Source organism: Stegostoma tigrinum, chromosome 8 (genome assembly GCF_030684315.1).
Source record: "Stegostoma tigrinum isolate sSteTig4 chromosome 8, sSteTig4.hap1, whole genome shotgun sequence".
Taxonomy (NCBI): Eukaryota; Metazoa; Chordata; class Chondrichthyes; order Orectolobiformes; family Stegostomatidae; genus Stegostoma; species Stegostoma tigrinum.
The window spans coordinates 15,105,962-15,122,544 of record NC_081361.1 but is presented as its reverse complement, the minus strand read 5'-3'; the positions used below and the strand labels follow the sequence as shown (position 1 = coordinate 15,122,544).

Sequence of the window (16,583 nt, the reverse complement as noted above, 5' to 3'; positions counted from 1 at the left end):
TGAATATACATTCTGATACTTTAACATACCGGAAGCCAAAATGAAAATTGCTGACTGAGTCGAATCTACTATCACTGTCATGGAAGCTGTCATCGAAGTCAAGTGGGCTGTCCTCATTAATCACAAGAGTTGTAAGTGGATGTACTACTAGCCATTTGAAAGAAAGTTCAACAGACTGCCAGGCAGTGCACCAATGATTATTGTCTACAACCTTGCCAGTATATCCAACACAGGTAATATCAGGGGAGCGTGCAAAGTGGTCAAAAAGGCAAAAGACCATCAACAATGAAAATAGTTCCATTGAAACAAAAGACAGGGCAAGTTGTTTTATGATTTGTTTTCAGTTTTGGGACTGTTTAGGCTCCCAAAGGAATACTGCTTGAGTCCATGGAATTTTTTTCAAAAAGTTTTTATCCACAGCTTGATCTATGTTTTCATTACCTTCACATAATAGCTCTAGTTATGTCACACTGACCTCATTGGCAAACCATCGTCCTCAATACTTGGAATTCCATTACTCTGCATTTATGCCCACATCATTGTCCTCAACATGTTTATGTTTAAAGCATCTTTGTATCTTTGAGAGTTGGTCTCTTCGATGCATTGCTCAATCTCCTTCTCTGGTTCTGATCACTTTCTCAGGTTAAGAATATACCACATCTTTTCTGTTTGTGTGGGTGTTATTCTCCTGGGTAGTCATAGCGTTTCCTTTTTCCTCTTTTTTTCTAATTAAAAAGTCCAGGTTTCTGTTGGTTTCTTGTTCAATGATATTAATGCAATAAAGTTTCTCTTTACAATCCCATGTTGCAATCATAAATGGTCTTGGTTGTGGTGCTTTTGCTATGTTCATTCCATCTCTCTGCTGATTTCTTCATAGACTCTCTCATGATGCTGCTGTCCTGATAACTCATGCTCAGTATCTTCTATTGAACTGTCAACCTGGTTGTCCCTTTGCTTCTCTTTATGCTTTTTCATCCTATTATGTTCATTCTCAGTAATGTTAGGATTTTACAAATGCGACATCTACAGAAGCTGTGTTCTTTATCACTTCTCCATCAGTAATTCCGGTAGTGATGACCCATTCTGTAATGCTGATGATCGATAACATATTAGCGTAATATTCAGGTATTTGTTTTTATCCATTAGTGCTTTTATTGTTCACCTGCCTCTCTCACTTCCTTGATTTTTTGAGGGTGAGATGAACTAGTAACGTGAATGAAATCATATTTATATGTAAATCTGTTAAATTGTTTATTTGGAAATTCTGGACCATTCTTGATACCACAATGCCCAGAACCCCTTGCATCTCTTCAGTGAATGTAATACTGCTTCTGCTATGACACCATTTAGAAGGGTGACTTCAATCCATTTTGTGTAATAGTTATTGACGAGAGTGAAGATTTTCCTTTTGAACTTAAAGAAATAAATTCTTCACTGATCTCATGAGCTTGACGAAAAAGCTGAAGGTAAAAGTGTTTGGGTTTTTTTTCTCTTGGCAATTGACAGCATGAACAATGTCATGAGCAGTCGTGACTTGTATGCTGTGGGTAATACATGGCTATCAAACCCATTGTTGCACCTTCAACAAATCCTTTGTAACACACAAAATGTCTTTGATGAATTCATCAGCTCTTGGAATTACAAATCTAGAAGACAAGAAAATAGTCAATAAAAGGCAAGTGTTTGCATTATTGAAAGTACTGGTATAATTTTGGACTGTTAGCTTGGCAATTTCAATGGCAAGAAATAAAATGATCCCCAAGAAGCCTTTATTTATAGTTGAGCTTATACCCTTGACCCACTGAGGTGTAATTCCCATTTGTCTTTTCTTTCAAGACCCGCACCATTTCTTTAGAGATATATAATCTTGTCTGTTTGTAATTGTGTATGTTTGGGATTACGCACAGTTTTGAGGGTCTGAGGAATGTGGGTTGGGATGATATCTGGAATCAGTTTAATGGTTATCCAGCAGTTAGAGCAGATTCCATGATTTCTATAATAACATAAACTCAGCACATTATATTGTGAACGCTGGACAGTGAAATGAAACAGAAAATGCTGGAGAAAGTCAGCAGGTCTGGCAGCATCTGTGGATACAGAATCAGAGTTGATGTATTTCATAGTATTTGTGATAACTTTGGGCACAGCAGGGCTCAATTTCTAGCACACTGTCCGAATGATTCATAATGGTAGAGTTATAAAAGGTATCAACAACACTGCTATCTAGAAGCACAAGCTAAGCAATAACTTGCTCATTGGCACTTAGCTCCTGATTTCATTATTGCCTTGGTTCAAACATGCACAAATGAGCTAAACTCATAAGTGGAGGTGAGAGTGGCTGACATTGACATCAAGACTGCATCTAGGAGCCTTTGCAAACTGGAGTCAGTGGATTCCAAGGGGAAAAAGAACCTCTCCATTGGTTGGAGATATGTCTGGCACAAAGCAAGGGTCTAGGCCTGAAGCATCAGCTTTTGTGCTCCTAAGATGCTGCTTGGCCTGCTGTGTTCATCCATCTCCACACTTTGTTATTTCAAAGCAAGATAGTTGTGGTTTTTGGAGGTCTGTCATCTCAACTCCAGGGCATTTTTGTAGGAGTTCCTCAGGGTAGTGTCCTAGGCCCAATCATCTTCAGCTACTTTGGCAATGACCTCCCTCCATCATAAGGTCAGATGTGGGAATTTTTGCTGATGATTGCAAAATATGCAACCCCATTTTCCAGTCCTCAGATATTGAAGCAGTCTATGTCCAAAGGCAGAAAAACCTGGACAATATATACGCTTGGGCTGTTTGACAGGTGACGTGTAGTATTTACATTATGCAAGTGCTAGTGAATGAATATTTACAATAAGAGAAAATCTAACCTTTCTCCCGAACAGCCACCAACGTTCCATGCATAATCCTCCATCATCAACGTTTTGAGGTTACCATTGACTAGAAATTGAACCGGACTCGCCATATAGTTACAAGAGCAGGTCAGAATCTAGGAATTTTGCAGTGTGTAATTCACCTCCTGACTCCCTGACACCAATCCAACATCCATGAGGACAAGCAAGGAGTGTGACAGAGTAAAGGCTCATTTACCTGGATGGGTGCAGCTCCAACAACTCTAACTGGATGGCACTCGGGAAAAGCAGCCCTCTTGATTGGCACCACAAACATTATTTCCTGCACCACTAACGTTCAATGGCAGTTGTGTGTACTATCTACAACAAGCACTAACGAAAGTCACCAAGGCTCCTTGGGCAGCACCTTCAAAAGCCACAAACACTTCCATCTAAAAGGAGAAAGGAGTTGTTGTATGAGAAGACTATCTTCTATTCCAAGCCACTCACCATTCTGACTTGGAAATATATCACTGTCCCTTCAGTGTCGCTGGGTCAAATCCTTGTAACTTGCTCCATAATTGTATTGTGTTTCGACCTGTTATGCAACTGCTGCAGCAGTTCAAGAAGGCAGTCAATGACCACCTCAAAGGTAAATAAGGTTGGGCAATACATGCTGGCGTGAATTAAAATAAAGAAACTTCAGAGAGTATGGTATCATCCCTGGAATTTCATTGGAGGGAGTCATGGAAAAGAATGTATGAATTGAATCATCAATATTTTGTTGTATCTTTGTAAGGAAGCCAGATACAATAGTGTGCTATTTCAAAGGAAAGGAATATATATGTTAATAATATAGGACAATTTGGACAATCAGGAAATAAGGGTATGTTAGATATCTCTTTAAAGAACAGGCACACGCACAATGGGCGAAAAGACCAAATAGCAATGGTAAGAAATTTGCTTTTGCACTACTCATTACACTTGCTAAATGGCTTGGTGTAAGAGGTTTGAATATAATAACTTGAAAAATGCATAGACTTTCTTTGTTAAGAAAAGACATTTCTATAGTTCAGGTCTATTCTTTTGGTAAGCTCTATTCGAACTATTCTTAATAGTTTTCCTCAGGAGAAAGACATTTTTCAAAGATCATGGGAGTAATTTTCACTTTTGCCACTTGGACGGATAGTCTGTGGAATGAATTACCCACCCACTTGTTATAGAATCCACTTGAAAGAACAGTTTCTGACCCAAAGACCTCGCTGTTGAGATGTTTTAAAGTGTCTGATAAAATCTCTTTTGTACCGAAGAATTGATGTCCTTGAGATTTTCTATACCTTACTAATAAAATTGAAAAATTGCTGCAGCTTGTCTTTTTGTGCTGCTGTGAGGATGATTGCGGCCATAAATAGTTTCACTCAGAAGTGGGTACGCTTGGATCTTTCAGAACTAAAGGTTATTTAACAGTGGTACAGGACTAACTCAGCTAGTTTTATGTGTACTTTAAAATAATTTATGGCAGTTTAATTCAGACTCCATTTACAATTAACTAGTAATGTGCCTTTGGCAATTAAATTCCTTTCTTTTAAAATTCAATGTTAGATGCAATACAACACAATGGGATGAATTTTCCATTCAAACCCTGGGTGTACTGCTGCTCCCACCATGTCTTAAGTAAATTCCATATGATACTTAGGGTTAGCAACACAATTTATCACAACAGTTTCTGACGCTGTGAAAATCAGATGGATAGCAGATTAGGCAGCCTGCCTATCACTTGATGCAACTAATTAATGTCTTTAAGAAAGGACATTAAACTTGTTAACAACCTAAAAACCACTATTCTACATACACAGCAATTTGTGGTGGGTGTATTGGATTTTGGGATCACTTTAACTTTAATTCTCAGACCTATGTCAATTATTCATAGAGACTGAATCAGAAAAGGAGATAATCTGAGTGTTTATTTATCCTGATTAGGTACAAGGTCCATTCCAAAGACAAATATATTTTAACAAAATTAAATGAATGGTAATAAAAACAGTCATTTTCAGTTGATCTATATTACATAAGGACATAACAACCAGGGCAGAAGCAAGTAATTCAGCCTCACGAGTCTGCTCTGCTATTTGATATTATCATGGCTAATCCAGCCTCAGCCTCAACTCCACTTTCCTGCCTGCTCTACATAACAATTTAGCTTATTACTAATTAAAGTCTGTCTATCACCTTCTTACATGTACTCAATGTCCCAGCATCCTCCATATTCTGGGACAGTGAATTTCGTAGATTTTGAGAGAAGTAATTTCTCCTCATCTCTGTTTTAAATCTGCTTCCCCTCATCCTAAATCTGTGATGTCTCATTGTAAATTGCCCCATACGAGAAAACACCCTTTCTCCGTCAACTTTGTCAATCCCCTTTAGCATCTTTTATACCTAAATTAGATCTCCTCTCACTCTTCTAAACTCCAAAGGGTACAGACCTAAACTTTTTAATCTCTTTTCATCAAACCCCTCATCTCTGCCATCAATGTAGTGAACCTCCTCTAAGTTCCTTCGATAGAGCTATATCTCTCCTCAAGAAAGGAGGCCAAAATTGTATGCAATTCTCCAGGACCATCTCACTCATGTCTTGTACGACTTATGCCAGAAAAAATGCTCGAACTTCATTTCCCTTCCTTATTAACTGCATACATGTTTTTGGCGATTCATGCATGAGAATGTCCTGAATCCTCTGCACTGAAGCAGCCTGAAGCTCCATTCCATTTGGAAAATAAATTCCCTTTGTCTGTCTCTAGGTTGCCTTTCTATTCTTCTGACCAAAATGGACAACTTCACATTTATCCATGTTAAACTCCATCCATCAAAGTGGGTCTATTCATCTAAACTATCCATATACATTTGTAACTTATTTTAATTTCTTCATTGCAACTTACTTTTGAACCTATTTTATTGTCATCTGCAAACTTGGCTATAGTACAGCCTAGAGGAAATGTGAACTGCAGATCCTGGAGAATACAAGATAACAAAGTATGGGGCTGGATGGACACAGCAGGCCAAACAGCATCTTAGGAGCACAAAAGCTGACGTTTCAGGCCTCTGGTTTTCTGAAGGTTTTCTGATGAAGGGTTTAGGCCCGAAACGTCAGCTTTTGTGCTCCTAAGATGCTGCTTGGCCTGCTGTGTTCATCCAGCCCCACACTTTGTATCTATAGTACAGCCTATCCCACATTCAAATCATTAATATATATTGTAGATAGTTGGGGCCTGCCGACTGGGCCCTTTAGCACCCAATTAGTTACATCTTCACTGTTGGGAACTGTACTGGAAAGATAGAGCAGTTTGCTTCATGCTCTAAGGTCATTGTAGATGACTTAGCACCAAGATAGTGCTGTGTTGCAGGATAGGCAGCTGGTCAGCTAGTGAATTGGCCAAACAAGAGAGGACCTGTGCTGGCCAGTCAACCACAGAGAATACTGAAGAAAAGGAATGAACTAGTTCTGGGTCTGGGGCAAGAGGTAGTTTTCTGTTTTGTTTTGGAAATTTCTGGATTTTTTTTTGGTAATGCTCTCTACAATTTCTCTGCAGTTCGCAATTTTTTGAAAATTCCAGTAAAAGAATCTTAATCTGAAATAAATATGTTAAAGTTTCCAGAGGTCTGCAGAAGTTGTTTGCATTAACTGGTGACTTTGGAATTCAAGCACAATGTATGTTAGTCATTACCTTTAATACCACCCATCATTCAAGGTTCTTATGAAGACCTAGGTTTCATAATTCAAATGATTATTGATAAGGCAACTTGTGAATCTTTAATATTCTTTCTTAATTTATCCCTTAACTGTACCTATCTGTCAGAGTGGCAATGGGGATTTACAATCAATAGAAATTAGACTTAGAGCAAAGATATTAATTAGGATGTTTTGTAATTTATCTGTGTTCTGTTAAAATTAGATTATTAGTAATTGTTAAGTTTTGTTTTGATGCCCAAGATCATTATTTATAACGTCTGGTGATGAACAATTGAGCAAATTTGATGGTCACTGAATATTTTAACTTCACTATGTTGTGAATCCAGAGATCGTGAGGTTAGTTTGGCTTGGCTTGCTATCCCTACGAAGTAATATTATCCATTGGTCAGTCTTGGAGGTGAGCCAACCACTCCTAATACTTTTGCAGCATTTATTTATCCACTTCACTGCAGATACTTCATGTATTCAGATAAAGTAACTCCATCTTCTTTTCTGATACATTTTCATGGACTTTGCTCCCTGCATCCTTGCCATTAAACATTCTGCCCTTGTCTCATTTATAATCTTTACCCACATTGATTTTTTTCCCCCCACACATACTCAAATTTATCTATGATATCCAAACCTTACTTCACCTGAACCTTAAGCCACATAATTCACTTAAAGCCACTCTCCCCTACTCTGACGATACTTGCTGGGTTAGTCATTTATTGTAAACTCTCTCCCTTCCTGTTTCACTTTTATGCTACAAACCCTATCACTACACTGCACTATTGAGTTGTGCTTGCTCTTTAACTTCCTACACACCTGTCATGGAAGAAGATTTCACACAAACAGATTGATTGACATTAGACCTGCAAACAAAACGAAAAAGAAGAGTGACCTCACACCTTTGTGCATTGACAGGGATCTATTGTCGGAGCGGTGATGAGCAGAATTTATTCTGCAGTAGACAAGATTGCTCACTTCACGGTCTCTGGATGCTATCATGCAATCAATGCTATCTTCATCTCCACCAACAGTCACATCTCTATTACCAGACAGTGAAGATATGGAAGCACATTTGAATAGTGTGTTGAGCATACAATCAGAACACAGGTCATGGAACGCAAGTAATTGCCTATGTGAAAAATACTCCTATCTCTTTCCCAATCACTTCTTTTCCACCAAATGGCGTTATAAACAATTCAAAGAAGCTTGTGCTCTGGATCTCATTGTTTGATTTCAGGACACTTTGATAGACTCATGCCAGTTTCCGTAACCAAGCTGACTGAATATTTTCTTGGTTTATCAGAGTGCAGTTCTTCTGTGACCATATGATTCTAAACTTGATCAGTACAGTTTGGCGTTTCTTGGTTGGCATGGACACGGTGGACCAAAGGGCTTGTTTGTATGGTGCATGACTGCACTTTTTTGCATTGAGAGTGGTTTGTGTGTGGAATGAACTGCCTGAGGCAGTGGTGATGTGGGTACAGTTACATCCATTGAAAATTCATTTAAATAAGTACATGAATAAGAAATATTTGGAGGAATATAGGCCAAGCGCAAGCAGGTGGGACTTGTTTAGTTTGGGGTTATGGTCAGCATGGGCTGAAGGGTCTGTTTCTCTATGACTTTTGATAATTTTTCTCCCCTCAAGAGAATAAATGACTCCTGATACAAGAGCAATGATTATAGGTTGGAATTTCACCCCACAAGATTGACAAGGAAAAATTAAGGGGTTATGCAAACTAATGCAAAGATGGATATGTTGATTCATTTATAAGCTCAGTGTCTCCTGGCATTAAATGTGGAAATTAGGAGAGACAAATGAAATGGATCAACCAACATTATCAGTTTTGGAAACAGCATAATTTTAAAAATGGATCTTATTGTCTCATGGCAGCTAAACAAATGCCGCACCTATTTCAGATAGAAACTTGGGGATAAAAACTGTGGTAGCGTGGAGGACGATTGGCCCATCATGCCTGTCATAACCATGAAAGAAGGAACATGCTTAACCCTACTTTACAACACTTGATCCAAGCCCCGTATATTACAACATATCAAGTGCATGAACAAGTGTTTTCTTTTAACTGTGAGTGTTTCTACCTCGACCAACCTTTCAGTCAGCTAGTTCTGGATTCTCGCAACCTTCTGGATGAAAAACATTGCTTATCAAGTCCACTGAATGTTCCCACTTTCAATTTGTGTTGCCTGGCTATTGGCCTCTCTGCTTAGGAAATGGATCCTCCCCATCCACTTTATCTAGACCCCTTATAAATGTATACACTCAAATTAAACATATTTTCAGTCTACTCCATTCCTAAAATAGAAAACCCCAACCTATCCAACATTTCCTCATAGCTAATGTTTTTTCCAGGAACTATCCTCATAAATCCCCTCTGTACTGCCTTGTGTGTGGTCTCATCCTCCCAACAATGTTGGTGGCATGAACTGTATGTTGTGCTTCAGTTGTGGCCTCACTTGTGTTTGATACATTTCTAGCAGAACCTTTAATTCCGCAGCTCAGCTAATAAGAAAAGCTTTTTGCATTCCTTCTTACACAGCTAATGTACCTTCAGGCTGTGGACTGGTTCTTGAAGCTCTCTCTGTTCTTCTACACTACTCCATATCTGACCTTGCACTTCCACTTCTCATGTTTTTTCTCCTCCTCAAATGCATCACCTCACACTTCTTCAAACTGAATTCCATGTCAATTTTCTGTCCACTCAGCTAGCCCAGATAGTGTGTCATTATCAATCACACAGCCAGTCACACTCAAATCACACTCTCTGACATTTAAATCTAAATTGCTGGTATGTTCCATAATATAAAGGACAGACACAGCATTGAGTCCTGCAAAGCCTCAATGCAAAAAATCTGAGCTAATATTGGATCCAATTTATCACTTTCCCTTGATTCCCACAGGCTTATATTTTTCTGATCAGCCTGCCATCTGGGATTTTATCAAAAGCCTCGCTAAATGGACTACTTTCAATGACTCTCCTTATTATCTTCTCAAAATGTTCATTCAAGTTAGATAGTCACAAGTTCCTTCAACAAATCCACGCCAACGGCCTTTGATTAATCTATGCCTGTCAAAATGCTAATTTATACTGTCCCACAGAACACTTTCCAATAATTTGCACACCAGCTGTTTGGCTGTTTTCACTCGATCTGTTTTAGAATAACAGAATCATAGAGTTGTTGTGATGTAAAAGGATGCCATTTAGCCCATTGTGTCTGTACATGAATGAAACTTCACACTTGTTTCATTTATTTTCAAATAGCAGAACAATTGGAGATCCACCATTAATAGTTTCGAAAAAAGATACTCACCATAGCAATTATTAGCCCTAAATATTTGTTGTCACCTTGGTTCACACATACTGCTCAAATTCAGATACTTGGTGATACTGAACATGTTCAACCAGTCAGTGAAGGCGTTGACTGCCAGAAATAATGACTGTGCCAATTTTATCAATATTATTTTGATAATTACATTGGGATATGGTCATCATTTATTTTTCTTCTTTGTCAAACATCTTTACTGGAGTATTCAAGTTTGTTGAAGTGTGCTAAAGATTCTGTTTGGATTTATTTGCATTTGGTTAAATGAATGTACCACTGTGCAAATTTAATGTCACTTTCTTTCAAAATGTTTTTTTTTGAAAGCCAGAAGCCTCAGTTTCAGGGATAATGGGAACTGCAGATGCTGGAGAATTCCAAGATAATAAAATGTGAGGCTGGATGAACACAGCAGGCCAAGCAGCATCCCTGAGACGCTGCTTGGCCTGCTGTGTTCATCCAGCCTCACATTTTATTAGCCTCAGTTTCAGGGCTTTGTTTTCCCTCTTTCTACAATTATTTCTTCATTGTAGTCACTGCTGAATGTGATAACATACAGACCAGTGGTCAGCCTGGTACATTCTAAGTGGTACAAAGATGGTTGTGCATCTTTCGTGGTTGACAGTGCAAAACAGTCTCAACTTACTCTGGCTCCCAAGCAAGTGACACCACCATCTCAAAATTCCCCATGTTTTTAAATTCCTGCATGCCTTACCTTACACCATCTTTGAAAACTCCCCTAGCTCCACAGTGCTATCAGGTGTTTGCAGAATTTTAATTCCAGCTTGCACACCATCTGAGATTTTAGTGGCGCACCATTGGTGCCCGTGCCCCAAACTCTGGAATTCCTTTGTTAAAAACTTTTTGATCATTAAGTTGCTGTTTTGACATAAAACCACCTCCCTGGCCAAACTATTCACCATTTTAATGTTAAATTATGAAGTGGGGTGGCACATTTGATAAGCACATCATGAAATTTAATTACATGAGAGGATTAACATATATAAAAGTTGTTTTTCAATCGCTATCAGTGGTTTCTTACTGCAATATACATACCTGAACACAGATATTGGCAGGACTAAAAATGATGTGATGACTAGTATGGTTTAGCATATTGTCAACAATCGTTTGCAATGGGCATATGAGTATTGGCCACTTACGTACAACTGTGCTTATCAAATGTGCCACCACGCTTCATAATTTAAGATTAAAATGGTGAAAAGTTTGGCCAGAGAGGTGGTTTTATGTCAAAACAGCAACTTAATGGTCAAAAGGTTTTTAACAAAGGAATTCCAGAGTTTGGGGCACGGGCACCAATGGTGCGCCACTAAAATCTCAGATGGTGTGCAAGCTGGAATTAAAATTCTGCAAACACCTGATAGCACCGTGGAGCTAGGGGAGTTTTCAAAGATGGTGTAAGGTAAGGCATGCAGGAATTTTAAAACGTGGGGAATTTTGAGATGGGGGTGTCACTTGCTTGGGAGCCAGAGTAAGTTGAGATTGTTTTCCACTGTCAATGACGAAAGATGCACAACCATATTTGTTCCATTATTGGTGCTCCATGTGAAATTTTGCCGGTCTGTACTTTTCAACTACACACTACATGAGTAACTTTTGAAGCTTTAATTTATTTTGCACCAGTGGCAAAGCTTGTGTTTGAGGACACCGATGCCAAATCCAAAAGCGTGGAATGAGAATGATGCATTGGCTGGTCAAGCTTTCGTTTGTCTTTGTTGCTCCTTCCTTTCTCTCTTTCTTTACGTTTCCACTCAGACTGCCCCCATTCCCCACCTTGCGCCTAACGTTGTTCAAGAAAACTGTGCATTAAATATTTCTGGACCACCAAATGTGGTGATGTTTTAGTCAGTTTCAGTGAAAACCTGCTGCAGTAAACTTACTAACATGCTAATGGGTTTTTGAATTTAATTTCCTTCTTTGCAGCTGGATCTGCCTTTTTGAATCCTGAAGGCGATTCTGGGACTGAAGCCGATAACGAACCTCAGCTAACATTTTACACTGACCCCTCCCGTAGCAGGCGCCGGAGCAGAGGTAAGAGAGAAAACCAAGTTTTGATACGAAAACTAACTGAGCTGAATGTAAAGGGACGTGAACCTTTACTGGAAGACAGATCGTATTATGAATTGACCACGTTTCTATTCACATGCAGTAAGCACAGACATCATATTTACAGAGAATCACTTTAATTTGAGGGCATAAGGAAAATAATAAATGTTAAGGAGCAGCTTTGATTTGATATCAAATAGAAGCTGATAACACAGATAAAACAGGAGATGCCATCAAGCCAGGGCCAGTTAGAGCAAAGTCATTACAACAAAAATTAACCACAGCCATTGTAAGGGGTATTGTGGAGCTAGAGCCTAAAGACACTTCGAAAAATATCAAACTGCAGATGGTTCAAGGTTACTCTCAGCACTTGGTAAATATCAAATATCAGAAAAGCCATGACAAACGGGGAAAATATTAATTGCTTCTGGAACCACTGACAGACATAGGAAACTACTGCATACTAATCAGATTTGGTACAAATATTAAATGCCAGCAGGATTATAACTAGACATGGAGCAGCCTCTCAAAGTTTCTATGAAGGGGGAACATTGAACAGCAGAATCTGAATTATCATAAATACTTTACATACCTATTGCACATGATGTTTTTATTTTAATTTCAGGGCCATGACTTTCATAGTCAAGCCTCAATGATACTGAGAGTACATAATGGGGGTTTCTTTTTTTGATGATATCAGAGTCGTTGTACGTTCTATCTTTTAATTCAGATATTCAACAGTGGAGGATAGGACACTGGAGCCTAATCTTTAGATATGTATGTGCTTTTAATTGCAGAAACATGCGTTGCAAGCCCCATCCAACAATATTGCTTTAATCCTGCTCCAGTAACCAAATATCTGAGCGAAAGTGTATCTCCAACGGATGTCTTTCATATGGGTGCAATGAAACTGTCAATTGACATGCAATTAATAATCTTATATCAAAAATAACTTAAAGCAACAAAGCAGAAGTAGGTAAAGATAATTAGCTGAAAGGGCTAACTTCAGTTGGAAAAAATTGGAATGAGCCCAGATAGAGCTAGCGAATAAAGCACTACGCAAACACAGGAAACATCTATCTACACATTCTACATCATATTGGCAAGATATATTCACACATGATGTAATGATCGTGCAGCAAAAACTGCAGTTCCTTCACAATGAAGAAAAACAAATATTTATAGCAGACATTTAAAAAATGTGCAAATCCAAGAATTTAAAAACTGAACATGATAAAAAATGAATAAAGGAAAGCAAAAATTAGAATAGATATATTAGGTGGGAAAGTGGTCATAGACTTTAGAGAACCAAAGGTTGCTCTGTCTTCAGACAGATGACAGGTACTGAGTTTAACCTGAGGGTCACTACACCTCACATGACAATTAGAGGCAGGTCTTTCATCCTGACCTCAACAGCAACTGGAGTTGAACTTGCGCTATTGATGTCCTGTCAACTGATCTAACTGAGGGTTAATAACATCTTTGTGGTAATGAAAATTATTTTACGAACACACAAGATGTCAAAGAATAATTAAAAGTACATGGCTGATTAGAGACACAAAATGATATTTACGGACGATGAAAGAGTCATCGTGGAATTAAATTATTGTTGTGCGTCAGCATTCACATCGGAGTATTGTCGAGGCAACGCAAGTGTAGAAGTGAAAGAAGTGCAGCAATGTAGTTAGATTATTATAATTAAAGAACTGGCATTGAAAACCTGGTGGAACTCCATGTGTAAAAAGCACAAAGTGTCTTAAATCACTCAGGAAAATCAGAAGCGAAATAGCAGGGACTGTGTTCAGAGTCTTCACCCTTGAGTCAGGAGAGTGGAGTCATTAAAAAAACTGATTCCACAAACTCGGCTTGGGATACAGTGCCCGGGAACTGAGATGACTGAAGGTGTTATTGGCTTTCTGGCCATGACGAAGGCCGTTGGGAGCAGAGGCAAGCTATGCAAAAGGCTAACCTCGGTGATCTGGCACTTTTAAAAGTGTAAGGAAACAAAAACTAAAAAACAGCCCTCATCCTTTAAACCACCTTACTGCCCCTACACATTGTGCATGCCCCATCTTTACCAATGCAGAACACTTCATATCGACCCAATCTAATTCCCAAAACCCTCTGAAAATCTACAAATCCCACCCCCCATGGCCCTTTAGTGTCTAACTTTCGACACCTTTAGTGGGTAACATTAGCTTAGTGTCAATGTATGAGCACACCACCCATCAGCACAGTCACTTAACGCCTATTGCAAATTTAGTGCCGCCTTATGCCACCACATGACACCCCTTCCCATCCCCAAAGCCACATCTAACCCTGTTTCCTACCTCACGCACCACACCAACTGCACAGAGTCATGAAGATGTACAGCATGGAAACAGACTCTTTGGTCAAACTCATCCATGTTGAATTGATGTCCCAAATAAATCTCATCCCATTTACCAGCATTTGGCCCTTCCTATTCATATACCCATCCAGGTGCCTTTTAAATGTTGTAATTGTGCTATTCTATACACGCACTACTCTCGCCATGAAAAAGTTGCTCCTTAGGTCGCTTTTAAATCTTTCCCTTCTCACTGGCTTCTAGTTTTGGCCTCTCCCACCCACTAACCTTATCCATGCCCCTCATGATTTCAAAACCTCTGTAAGATCACACTCAGCCTCCAATACTCCAGGGAAAATATCCCAGCCTATTCAGCTGCTCCCTGTAGCTCAAACCCTGGAAACATCCTTGTGATTTTTTTCTGAACCCTTTCAAGATTCACAACATCCTCCTCATAGCAGGGAGACCAGAACTGCATGCAATATTACAAAAGTGGCCTAAGCAATGTCCTGTACAGCCGCAACATGACCTTCCAACTCCTATACTCAATGCACTGGGCAATAAAGGCAAGCATACAAAACACCTTCTTCACTATCCTATATACCTGTAACATCACTTTCAAGAAACTATGAAGGTGCACCCCAAAGTCTCTTTGATCAGCAGCACTCTCCATGGCCTTACCATTGAGTGTATAAGTCCTGCTCTGAATTGCCTTTCCAAAATGCAACACCTCACGTTTACCTAAACTAAACTCCATCTCAAATTTTTTGAGAAAATTTGTTGCTGGGCTTGTGGATAACGTTGTAGACTTGATCGCTGAGCTGGTGTATCTGATCGCAGACATTTCATCAGCCAGCTAGGTATTGCTGATGATGTTACCTAGCGGGTTGATGGAACATGTTCAGTCAAACACACAGGCTCGGTGAGCCAGTCTACAACCTTAAACTCCATCTGCCACTCCTCGGTCCATTGGCCTATCTGATCAAGATCCTGTTGTACCCTGAGGTAGCCTTGTTTGCTTTCCATTTCACTTTGCTCTTAAATCCTCCACGTCAATTTAATCTGCATTTACCATACCTGCTCCAGACACACAGAGATGAAGCAAAATTCTAAGTATTGATGACCACTATTTTTTCATCTAGAGGTCCTCTTACACACAACTGAAAGTTTGTTTCTTTCTGTCTTCATCACCAAATCATCTGTAGTAGACCTCACTCTTTTAAAAAGAAAACACTCTAATCCATTATCAAAAGCATTTAACTTCATTCAATTACTCAGCCGTTCCAAAAGTAAACATGCATTCAAAACTTAATCCCTTACAATAAACAAGTCATTGACTGTGCCCCCACTTCAAAGACTTGGGCCCATAAATAAGTGCAGTGACAAAACCCCCTTTTGTGATAAGATGTAAAATCAATCATGCAGCACATATTCTGTGCTGATAGCTCTCAAGCTTATGTTAACATTCAGAATCAGTTAGCAGGCCCTGATTTCTTTCCAGTTGTTGACTTTTTCAGTTTAAAAGGGACAAGTTTTCAGCACCTTGTAAGAGTGATAATTCCGATTAGAGTCGAAATGCCTTGATGACACAACTGTTTCAATAAGGTTGACAGTTCCAACTCATTTACATTTCTTACATTTTTTCCAATTCCACAGAGCACTACACCTCTCCCAAGTGATGCTTTCCCATCTCAGTATCCAAAATGTTTCCTACCCTTGCAAAGAACTCCAGCAAGTTGAGGCATTCTCCTGTAAAGTGTAAGGCCCAAAAGTCATTTTTGGACATTCCACTAACTTGAATGCACCTCGGGTTGTGCTTTTGAGAGCAGGACCTTTGTGCATTTTGCCTCAACTTGAGACTTCCTTTGTCAATAAAAAAATTCAGGTTAAGATTCACAAATTTTCAAATACTCATCATATATAGCAGATTCATGCAAGAATATTGGATTGTTGCCAATGTAACACACATCTTATAAAAAAGAAAGGCTGAGCGTTTAGCCCAGCATTGGTAGTGCATTCGTTACAAATGAGTCTTGATGTGGGATATAACTAATATCCACCATAAAGTTAATTAAGCACAGGAAGGACAAAATTGTCAGACTTCCCTGAAGACATTTTTAGAAAGATCTCTTTAGTCCATTTTAAGGATGTCTTGATGAATGTTGTAATGCAGATTCTGAAAACACGCTTAACATTTGTCACACTAGTTGCTTCATAGAGTGCATCTTCAAACAAAGTTAAATCATAGAATTAGGCTCATGCAGAAGCAGGAAGCATGGAATCTCCTTTC

The 16,583-nt window shown here is 39.0% G+C and overlaps 1 protein-coding gene across 1 annotated transcript in view; it reads left to right on the top strand.

Annotated features, from left to right (window-relative positions):
- The window catches only part of astn1 (astrotactin 1), a 1,971,124-nt gene that overhangs the window by 773,897 nt on the left and 1,180,644 nt on the right, over positions 1 to 16,583 (top strand). Inside the window, exon 5 of the mRNA XM_048538653.2 lies at positions 11,845 to 11,952. Coding sequence (XP_048394610.1) covers positions 11,845 to 11,952 — 108 coding nt within the window. The remainder of the gene's footprint in view (positions 1 to 11,844; positions 11,953 to 16,583) is intronic.